This window comes from Varanus komodoensis, unplaced genomic scaffold (assembly GCF_004798865.1).
Source record: "Varanus komodoensis strain SLA01 unplaced genomic scaffold, ASM479886v1 scaffold6_2, whole genome shotgun sequence".
NCBI lineage: Eukaryota > Metazoa > Chordata > Lepidosauria > Squamata > Varanidae > Varanus > Varanus komodoensis.
In genome coordinates this window covers 2,723,079-2,734,382 of record NW_025336346.1, presented here as the reverse complement: position 1 = coordinate 2,734,382, position 11,304 = coordinate 2,723,079, and the positions used below count along the sequence as shown (strand labels likewise).

At 44.5% G+C, this 11,304-nt stretch overlaps 2 protein-coding genes across 2 annotated transcripts in view; one reads left to right on the top strand and one right to left on the bottom strand.

Annotated features, from left to right (window-relative positions):
* Positions 1 to 411: 411 nt before the first annotated feature.
* Positions 412 to 11,304, bottom strand: part of LOC123034255 (acylamino-acid-releasing enzyme-like) — a 35,301-nt gene continuing 24,408 nt past the window's right edge. Inside the window, exons 14-18 of the mRNA XM_044451494.1 lie at positions 10,285 to 10,373; positions 9,130 to 9,320; positions 8,719 to 8,821; positions 8,113 to 8,219; positions 412 to 1,317 (exon numbers count right to left, since the gene is read on the bottom strand). Of these exons, the coding sequence (XP_044307429.1) occupies positions 1,167 to 1,317; positions 8,113 to 8,219; positions 8,719 to 8,821; positions 9,130 to 9,320; positions 10,285 to 10,373 (641 nt within the window). The 3' untranslated portion in view covers positions 412 to 1,166. The remainder of the gene's footprint in view (positions 1,318 to 8,112; positions 8,220 to 8,718; positions 8,822 to 9,129; positions 9,321 to 10,284; positions 10,374 to 11,304) is intronic.
* LOC123034047 (taste receptor type 2 member 4-like) lies at positions 4,720 to 6,817 on the top strand. Its single transcript, XM_044451095.1, has 2 exons — positions 4,720 to 5,626; positions 6,550 to 6,817. The coding sequence occupies exon 1, from the start codon at positions 4,720 to 4,722 to the stop codon at positions 5,608 to 5,610; it is 891 nt and encodes a 296-aa protein (XP_044307030.1). The 3' UTR covers positions 5,611 to 5,626; positions 6,550 to 6,817.

Below are 11,304 nucleotides of genomic sequence, written 5' to 3'. Positions count from 1 at the left end.
GTTCTAAAGACTAAATCCTTTAGATTATGCTGCTTCAACTTCAGATTAATTCTTATCAAACAGAATTCAAAATTAAACTGTAACTTTAAAAAATAGCACTGTAGACCCATACAAGAGCTCCACTCATTTACATGGCTTTGTGTTCTGTTCCTAACACATAGTATTTCGACCCCACTTTTGTCTACACTTTGACAGTCTCTTCCTACATTCTAATTTCTTAAGCAGATATTAATTTCTGTTTTGGCTGCCTGGTTGATGTTTTATTGCTGCATTCTAGAATAAACACACCCTGATCACCTTTGGAGATATGGGAAAAAATAACTAGAGAGCCCTGTTACTGTTGAATGCTTTTATGTTTGGCTCCAAACACTTGTTTTTTAATCTGAAAGTCCTGCTACATACACTTTCCATCTCTACTTTTGCAAATCAGGAAATTCCCCGAAAGCCTGCCTTCCACCTCTTTTGTGTCATTCAGGTTACATAAGGCTCCAGACCAGGAAAATGAGCTTGTTATTAGTATATATGATGATGATGAGCATCCCACGCCATTTGTTTTTTGAAATATCTGCACTCTTAGGGTGTGGTCTGATCAGCTGCATCTTCAGAGATCCCAAGCTCCTAAACTTGGAGGCTTTCAGTCATCCATGCAGAATGGAAGCGCAGGCAGAAACAATCTTCGCTTCCCCATCCTACCACCCTGAATTTTTTGACAGATGAGGTTTTTTGCTTTGGAAAGGGAAGGAAGGAGTCTGAAATAGCTCAGGATAGCCCGTAACCTGCTGTGTCCAGGCTCCTCCCCTCCCTGATCACAAGAGTCCCCTTTGGCTTCTCAAAGATTGCTTCTCCAGACTTGGGATGGCTGCCAGCACAGCTCCTTTTCCACCAGCCGCAAGGGGACCCTGTCTCTACCCTCAGAGGGGGAAATCCTTAGCATCCTAGGACCCCTCAGTCAATGTCTAGGGGCCACAGGATTGCTTCTTCAGGGACTCAGGAATATAGTCCAGTGACACTCCTGGGAAGGATCATCTAAGCCCCAAGAACCTGCCTGTACGCCTAGAAGTGAGGACGGGGGAAGGAAACTTCTCTCAGGATATTACGACGGCTGGATCTCTCCTGTGATCTTCATGCAGCATGATCTTTCCACAGACCATTTGCTTGTCAATGATTTAGACGTCTGCATTTTTAGTTGGCTGCTGACTTTCAGCGCTTGCTTCCATAGAAAGATAGTGCATGATCCATTGTGCACAGTTCATAAAGACATCTGCTTTGGCCTCCACGCCACTGATGGCATGACCCTCCTCCGGATAACTCAGCAAGCTGCAAAAGATCAGCAAGAAAATGTCTACCAGTTCCTGTGGACAAGGATTCCCTTCAGTCCCATCTCCCTTTCTATAGAGACCTTGGGACTATCTCTACCTCTCACCTTCTGTGAAGGAATCTACCATGGCTGCTCCACTCCCAAAGCCCTCTGCCCACTTGCGCTCTGGAAGCCTACTGGAGGACAAATCTTTTCCTGTAAATAATTTTGGCATTCTGGATACTGGAGATTGAGAAATATCTAGCAAATCTGAGCATTATATTTGTACAGAGAAATATATACAGATTTCATGAATGCATATTCTCTTGTTCAAAAAATGCTCAGAATTTGCTAGATGGGTTGAAAGAAAAGACACCTGTCAAAAGGAAGAGCTTGTGAAAAAGGAGTGGGAAGTATGAAAAGGGTGGAGGAGACTGAAAAGCAAGGCAATAGAAAAACCAGAGGAACACACTTGAATGGGCAAGATATATTCTCAGCACCTTTATTTTTGCTGAGGACGAGCGGGAGGAACCTTCTCTGAGCAGATATGCACTTATCAGGACATGGGATGGGCTAGGCTCCATGTTTCAGGCAACTACAGAAGCGCACCAGAGAAAGACAGGGAAAATGTTTAGAAATTACAAGTGAAATTGTACCTCCTCCCTACAAAAAAGTGGCAATGAACCAGTGACCATTGTCCAAAGGTGCTGTTTGAGCATCAGTGGCATGGGTGAGATCACCAAAAGATATTTTTGCCTCTTTTGCTGAGTGGCTCACTTGCTGCTTCCTGCAACCCATGATGGGTCAGGCTCCTGGGCTCAGACAACACACCAGCGCATTGAGCTAAACCCCAGAACAAGCCATGGATTGTCAGGGTGGCTTCAAGCCACTCTGCAGGAAGAAGGATCATTTCAGGCATCACGACAACTCACTATGTCTATTTACCCACGTTAGGTTACTGTGTCATGAGAACTCAGCTTCTCTGTCATCATCCTCTCAACCTGAACCTTTCCCCACAGAGAACTGGAGCAACACAAATTATTGTTACATATCCTAGGAAAGTCTTTCCACCAGTGGTGAGTTGTTCGCAAAGAGCGCCCCTAAAACTATACATTTGTATGTTGCTCCTTTATGCCGTTCCACTCTCTGGGATAGTGGTAGGTTTCTGAAGCTCATCTTCTGCTCCCGGCATATGCGTGTTTCTGCATCCTGGCTGCTCACCCACTCACATTTTCATCAGGGCAGAATGAAAGGCAGAGTTTCTTAGCACTATCCTTTTCACTGACATACAAAAAAGCCATGGTGACTTGTCTGAGATATTCCCTGCAAGGTATGGATTTCCACCCAGCATAATACTGGGCTTACATTTGTTGCGGTTGTTGTGCCACAGCAAGCTGGAGTCAATAGGAAGGTCCTTCCTCTGCCCTCTGATAGCCCAGCAATCTGAGTTGTGGTCACACCACGTCAACATGCACTTGCCTGTTAGCAAAGCAAGCAACAATTTCTAAAGGTTGTACTGTGGAATACATTAATGGAGAAATGGTGTCCAAGGGCATCCCTTTAGCAAACCGCTTGAGAACTACTGCATGACTGTCCAGCTCAACAAACAGAACACAAAAACACAGAAAAGCTATTGAGATGAGTGCTATAGCAGAAAATACTAGAAGTTGGCACCTAATTAGAAATTAACACCTTACTGCAAAAGGCACCTTGATTGCCCTTCATTCATTCTTTATTTAATTATTATTATTTATTTTATTTTTCGATTTATATCCTGCCTTTTTCCTACAAAGGGCTCAAGGCAGCTTACATCATTCTCCTCCTCCATCTTATCCCCACAACAACAACCCTGTGAGGTAGGTTGGGCTGAGATTCTGTGTCTGGCCCAGAGTCACCCTGTTGGCTCCATGGCTGAGCGGGGACTAGAACCCAGATCCTCTGAGTCCCAGTCCCACGCTCTTAACCACTACACCACACTGGCTCTCAAATTCTTATGAGAGTTCTTTGAGAATTCTTATTCTCAAATTCATTCTTAAATGCTTTAATTTTTCCCCCTATCCTGTATGAAGGTTGCTCTCTATATTCCAGATAACAAATGAAGCACAAGAGTGAGGCTTTTCGAGAACCTCATAAAATATACTGCTGTATGTTTGTTTAACCTTTAGCTAGGTTCACAAGGATGCAAATGGAGAATGGATATAGTTACCACTGGGCTATATCAAGTATACTTCAGTTTGCATTTCCCTTTCTGTGAATAACATCTGTGTGCTTTTTAAGATAATAAACAAAAATCTAAAATATTACTTACTGAAAATAAGCTCTATTGAACATGGTGTGCACTCAAAGGTACAATTCAAAAATCAAGAGCAGCTGTAACCTTGAGTGTCAAAACCTTTACTCAGAACAGAACCTGGATCCTTTGGCTTAACTCAACAGAAGAAGTCGAAGTATTTGACATGCTCTACTTTTTCAGACAGCGCTGTTAGCATGCTATCAGCCTGCCTCACTCATGAAATTTTATGTGGGATTCAGATAATGTCATTTTTCACTCATAACCCTTCATGATTTCCCACTGTTTCTTTGGTCCTTTTTCTTACTGCAGGAAAAAAATAAGAAGAAAAGGAAAAACTGCACAATGCCTTCTAATGATTAGTATTAAGAGCCCTCCACCAGGAAGCTCCTGATACTAAAATCTTGTTCCGTGTGGTGCTCTGGGCCCATGCAGCGCTGAAGCAATGTGTGTGCAATGAAACATCCGAGAACTGGTCACCAAAAGCTGTGCTTGCACAGTTCAGGTGGGATGTAGAAATGTTCTGGTAAAATGTAACAAAGCACAATGACATGTTTAAAAGGTTCTCAAAGATAATTACGTTATCATGGTTGGCTGATGTTGGCTTTGGATGTTACTTTGTACAATTATGCATCTCGTTTAGAAGAAGAAATAATGGTGCCTGCTCTCTCTGTGTGTACATCTATCTGCTGGAGCCCCAACCAAAGATGGGAGGCAGAGAGATGAGCAACTAGCAGGTGAACTGTCTCAGCACAGCCTACAGAAAGCTTATGAGGAGTTTCATCGCCAACTCCTGCCACTTTTCACCTAGAGAGGGGACAGCTAACCGTTTGTCGGATTCTTATTCACATAGTCACTTAGTCACCCAAACTGAACACCACCCCCAATTCCTACAAAGTCATGAGGCAGGCACTTCTATAAAGTCAGTATCACCACCACTGTTTCAGACAGGAGAAGTATGGAAATCTGGTTACATGACAGCCCGATCCATTTGCATGCTTGGATGCACAGTCCATTAGCACAGTTCTCCAGCCATTAAAAGCTGCTACAGGTTTGCTACCTGCACTTTCCATCTCGGCTCAGCTCCTTCAGTCAGGCAAGGGTACAGCAGGCTCTGCAAGTATCAGCAAATATGTCTTCTCTCCAGATAATTGCTTTTCTGATAGCGGTAGCTGACTTGGCCCTCTGTGGCCTTATCTCTAATGGCTTTATAGTTACAGTGGCAATCATTCAATGGACTAAACGCAGGAGCCTCTCTTCCAATGAACAGCTGCTTATGATTTTGGGTATATCCAATTTCTGTATCACAGTTTTACTGGCTGCGTCTTTGATCGGCAATCAATTAAACAACAGGAGCTACTTACTACTGCAAATAATTTTCCGTGTTGCTATCTTTCTCCTATACTCCAGATTCTGGCTTACGGCCTGGCTCTGTGTCTTTTATTGCCTCAAGATAGTGAACAGCACGTATTCCGCCTTTCTTTGGTGCAAACTGAGGATATCACAGCTAATACCCCATCTTCTTGCAGCATCCCTAGTTGTCTCCTTTTTTCTCTCCGTCTTTTCAATCCTGCATCTTCCTGTGCAATCCCAAAGCAATACTACAGCCTGCACAGCAAACATGACTCAAGCCAAGATGGGGATAGACTTTTCCAGGGACAGAATTTTGCTCTTAAGTCTTGGTTCTGGCTGCCCCCTTCTTGTGGTTTCACTTTGCTCCATCTTGATTGTTGCCTCACTGTGTCGACACATCTGCCGGATGAGAAGTGCCGCATCCAGCTTTAAGAGCCACCAAACGGAAGCTCATATCAAGGCAGCTGGGACAGTGGTCTTTCTCCTGATTCTTTACCTTTTATTTTATGTGGCAGAAAGCTTGCCTCTGATTGTGGGTTTTGAAGGAAGCGACTTGTTTGAATTATTGGTGCTCATGGTGTACGCCCCTGCTCAAGCTACCATCCTGGTACTGGTCAACCCTAAACTAAAGCAGGCAGCTGCGCGGGTGCTTTCAAGAAGGACGCCTTAAGGCTCCCCTACATGAGGTATTTAACCTGGCACTTTACCAATATTGCTTCTTATTATCATTGTATTTCCATTTACTCCTTCTTTTTTCTTTGGTGTAGGATTAGAAGGCTTTTTCAAGAGGCTGCCCTTCTGTATGTTCCTATATATTCCATTACACAACACAAAATGGTGCTATGGTATAGAGTAGAATTGTGAATTTACTCTAGGCTTCTGTAACCAATAAGGAAAAGGCTGCTTTTTCTTGCTCTAAAAATGCCCATGAAAATGGCTGCAAAATATGGGACAGGCTCTAGAGGAGGATGATATTGTAAGAAGGATCCACAAACTTCTGTCAGTGATTTGAACAATAAATGCCTGTGCTGAAAAGCTCTTAACCTCTCGGGACCAAAACAGATGTGATGCTGGTCATGCATTTTACTCTGCTGTGCTTGGTATTGTTTTAAATAATTAGCAGGACTGGGATCAGTGGGAACGGACCCAGACTGGATCTGCGGCTTGCTGGGAATTGGGCTTTCATCCTTGCCATCTGTCCAGGTGTAATCACTCCCTCCTGTGCCTCCCATTCACAAAGGGAGGGAAACTGGTAATGGTAGCTTTCCTCCTACTGGAAAAAACTGGGGGAAAATAGTACCTCTCCTACTACCTGTAATAGGAGGTAGGGACATGGAGGATGATTCTGATGGAGAGACAGCAGGGCCAAAGGATGAAGACCCCGTCCCATGCCATGCCCCCACTCCAGCTTGTGACCTCATGCCAGTGATTTAATTTTTCTTTAACATTCATGAATGTCAGGGCAACTGTCGCATCTGGCTTGGTCCCCTGTAGCTCATCACCATGAAAGCGAGCGTCCTCCAAGTGGCACTGACTCTTTGATTGACTATGTTTCTTTCAGTAGAGCAGAACTATTTCTTTAGCTCAGTGCAACCATTTCTAATTTCAGCTAGAAATGCCAGTTTATGACACCAAACTATGGAAGCTCTGAACTGATGTACAGGCAACGAAGAATACCGGAAGAAAAGGGTCACAAGCTATGGCTGATGAAAACTCCAAAGTATGGACTTATCTATACATTGCTTCTATAAACAAGATAATGCAATTGATAAATCCCAAAATAAGAAACAGTCTGAGTGCTTGTGCAGACATCACAACTCTATAGACTGGGCTCTGTGCAGACATTTACTTAACAAAAACCAGTGCTTTTTTTGTAAAAAAAAAAAAAAAAAGTGCCAGAACTCACGTCTTGTTAATATTTTATTTAAAAGAATATATATTCAATTCACCAACTGTTTTTGAAATAAAGAACTTATTTACCTTTTGCACTTACTTACCTTTTGTTTATGTGTGTGTAGCCAGTCACTCTACACACACACAAACATAATGGTCACCGCTGGCAGTAAGCACTCAGCGCACGACCACACGACCGATCCCAAGCCGAGCTGCATCCCAAGCCAAGCAGTGCCCTCACAATCAGTGTGGACAGACAAGCAGCCGCATGCACGATTTTAATGATTTTTGCCACTGACCTGCTACACCCGACGGGGCGATTCAAAATCACTTGGAAAAATCCATTGGAAAAATCTGTCAAAAAAAGGTGCCAGAATGCCGTTCCGGTGCGTTCTATGACAAAAAAAGCCCTGACAAAAACTAGCTCAGCCTACTCCATCCTTGACTGTTTTCTTCTGCTCATGGCTACCTCTTCCTTCCCAGCTACCCTTCACAGTGCTTTCACCTGGGTTCCTTCTGTCTAACTTGGGACCTTTATAAAATCATTCAAATTGTGCTCCAGCCTCACTTCACCCTTCTAGCATGTGCTGCTTCATTATCCACCAAAATTCTATCCATTTGAAATAGATATTATTGTGCTGTGCACCTGGGACCCAGCTCAGTTAGCTTCTTTCAGCCTGCAAAGTAGACATATATCCCTTAAGCTGGGACAAAACTGTGGCTTTTCTCATACTGTACTTGCCTCTTCTGTAGCTGCTCCACTTTAAGTTTGTTTTGTATTACATTAATTTCCTGGTGTTTCATTTTGGAATAAACTGCATTATGCAGTCATACAAAAATAATCCCACAGAAAAACAAAATTGTACAGAGCTGCTTAAAAGAGTGGTCAGTTATCAAATGGGTAATAAGGCACAGTAGTGTACAAGTCTAAATTTTTTGTTTCTTTTGAATGAAATGAGAGATTATGATTCATCAGCACCATCTGCTGGATAAGCTGCTGCTCTCTTCAAAAATAAACTTCATTTGGCTAGTAACAAATGAGCAAACAGGGCAAAAACGGTATAATCAACTATCCATGCTCAGTCTTCATGGTGAGGAGAGGCGATGCTCTGGGAGCAAATATAAAGGCGATGACTGAGGACAAACCAGAATAGTCATGCTCAGGCAATGAGAAAAGCTTGGAGGATGAATGCTAGCAAGCTTGATGGACAGATGTTTTGCACGGGACTCTGTTCAGACAGGAGTGAAAAGACTGCCTCCTGTATATCTAAGAACTCACCGCACAGGGATGCCTCTGGCGCGCAGCACGCGATAGTATTCCACAGCTTGGTATGGAGACACTCGTCGGTCCCTGGCACCCACACACAGCAGCAATGGGGCTCGCACCTGTAGGAGAGGCAGCAGCGACTGTGTAAGTAGCACAGGGCAGGGGCAGCCTGCTGCTTGGAGCCAAGTAGCCAAATTTGCTTACAGTTTTCACGAAAAAAGAAAAGCTGAATTCCGCAATTACATAAACCGTGTAAGCTACACAGTTGCTATTTTAGCCTCTTGTATTTGCTGAATGAGTCAAGAACACTGCTATTGCTGTTAAGGCCAAATGCTTTCACCTGAAATACTACTCGGCACCTCCCACACACACTCAAACCCATCCAGGATAGCCAGAAAGGCTAGAAACTTGTTCTTGTTAACATAAAGACGGAGATTCTCAAGTTGACAAATTGTATGCTCCCATTGTAGAAGCTCGACGAATGCAGGGATGGTGTGGAATTGTGGGAAGTCACACAGCACGGCACATGGCACACTGATAGAGCCCCCCACCCCCACAAGGCACTGGCAGATTTGCAAGTGCCACAACCAGTGGACACTTCCACCCACTGGGCTGTACCTTTGCAGCATGAGTTATGGGGGAGCTGAGCAGCATGGCAGCCAGATCTTCTTCAGTAGGAATCCGCTCAAAGCAGTAGGGCAGGCCAAGAGCTGTGTACCGCCTGTGGGAATGGTGGAGTCTGTTACTTCATGACCTAATTCCTGACCTCTAGCAAGTTACCATGCAATATGGCAGCGGTGGAGGAGGGAAAGGTCAGAGAGAAAGGAGGAGGGTGAGTGAATCCTGGAAGGAGAGGATGAGAGACCGACTTGTAACCTGAGACAGGATGGCGTCAGCTGACCCAGTGGAGGAACGGGAAAAAAGCAGAGAGATTTATCAGAACAGGATTGTGACAAATAAGAGGATTTGGGATAAGTCAGGGTCTTGGACTGGACATGGTGGAAAGGTTGGGGAATTTTGGTTCCTTACCAGTCAGGGATGTCAGAGGTCCCAAGCAGAGTGGCCATGTTGATCACAGGGCTTCTGACTGCACAGGCTTTGTACCTCTCTGGGTACTGGCCAATCAAATGGCAACAGATAAAGCCACCATGAGAGCCACCCCATAAACCGATTCTGTTTGGATCCACAGGCTCCATCTGCAAGGCCAATTCCACTGCCCGCTGTGAGAGCAGAGCCAAGAAAAAGTTATGTGTAGTCTCAAAGTCAAAGCAGGAACTTTGTCCAGTTCTCAGAACTGGAGGGTTGGTCTGTCATAGTCACTCACCCATATGGTTTCCCAGTATCGCCTCCCACAAAGTTCAGCAACCAGACACAGAGGGATTGAATTCTTGAAGGAAACTGGCAGGAAATGCTGATGAGAGTCTGGAGAGGTCTGGTTTATGTTTCTAGATTCTCACTACAGCATCTGCTCTACAAGCAACTTGTCTCACAGCCAACTGGGAAGACCTGTGTGATCCACGTGGCTGGCTGGGATGACACTGCCAGGAGGACTGAATCCATACAGCTGTGATGGCGGGCAAAAGGGGATGGGTAGAAGAAATGGTCCCCCTATGAGCAGTAGCTCATGATATAATCCAGAAGTGCCTCCCAGGAACCAGGAAGGTGATAATGGCTTCTCCTCCTGACTTAAAGGGGAATCTGTGCAGTCATTAAGCTCATCGGAGGCACTCTTGCTGGTTGCACCGAGACCAGCAGGTTGGCCTCTTACCACAACCTGAGGGCAGTCCTTCTCCATGGTGGTGCCCAGCTCATGCAGTGGCCCTGTTGGAAAGACCTCTCCCTTTTGCTATTCAGGAGGCACCCATTGAAGACCCATCTCTTTGTTCAGGCCTTCCCTGATTACGGTGTTGCTGTAATTCTAATATGTTTACCAATGTTTCATAGAAATATTTTAATTATTATGTATGCTAATTGTATTTTAATGTATATCACAATGCATTTAAGATCTTATAAACTGCCAAGAGAGATTTCATGTGTGGCAGCTAGTATATGAATCTATTAAATGAATAGAAATAAAAGATTAGCACCTGTTGTAAGTAGGACAGACTGATAATGCAGTGATTTTTTTCCCCTTATCAAGACCTACCCTAGCACAGAATGGGAAAAGAGAAAAAAAAGGCTGACCTGAGTGTCCTCCACATCTTGCACACCCACATGGGAAATGAGTGAGTCGATGCTGGCCTGACCGAAGCCCAGGGAGCCTCTGTAGTTCACTGCTTAGAGAAAAGCAGATCAAGGGAGTTGGCAGGCCTGGTCTAAGCGGCTTCCAGAGTTTTCTGAGGGTGGCGCAGCAGCAAGCAGCTGCCAGTGGGGAAGGCTTCCTACCCCAGTTGCTTGCTACAGCTCCCAAATCTAGGGAGTACTTAAGCTGGTTTAACAGCGTTTTAACAAGTAGGGGGTCTCCTTTTGGGCTGGGTGCATGTGCGGGGGGAGGGGAGCTGGGTACAGTTGAGCTCACAGAAACTGTGCTCCATGAGCTCCGGGACTTTTCACAACAGGCATGTATCATGTGCTTATCATTCCCCACCAGGGATGGTTTATTGGTTCTTTGGACAATGTTGTGACCATGAAGCTTCATTTCTTTGCCTAATCAGTACTTTCAGTGAGGTCTTTTTTACAGCAGGGAGAGTGTGGTGGTTAATTGTTAATGCAAAAGAAAACATCATTTTCTCTTGTGTATTTGCAAGAGCTAAGCAGATAGCCATAAGTCAGAGATGACTGGCTGACACAGAACAAGGTATTTGCATGGTCCCAATACCACAGTGCCACCTAGAGATCATATAGTTGGAAAGCAGGAAAGGAAATGCCCCTTGTGCAGTGCTCAGATCCCAGTTCTGTGATGAAACTAAAAGTAGATACAGCAGATTAACAACCTTGCATAGAAAAGCTCCATGTCTTCAGTGCTGAGTTAAAGCTATGTGCTCCCTCCCCAATTTTAGACTAATGCAGTCAAGGGAAATTATTCACACGAGAAGCAGAAGATTCAGTGAACTGTGCTACTGAGCCAGAAGGAGGGCATCAAAGAAAGAAAAGAGCAGGGGGCCTATGGGAAAATGGTGGGGCTTCTTGGGATGGAACTATTTTCTCACTGGATGTGGTGAATTTTCTCTCTATAGCTCCACTTAGACTCTATAGGTTTCCCCC

What these genes read in the sequence shown, in the direction of transcription:
- LOC123034047 (XM_044451095.1), top strand. Translation starts at nt 4,720, where the DNA reads ATGTCTTCTCTCCAGATAATTGCTTTTCTGATAGCGGTAGCTGACTTG.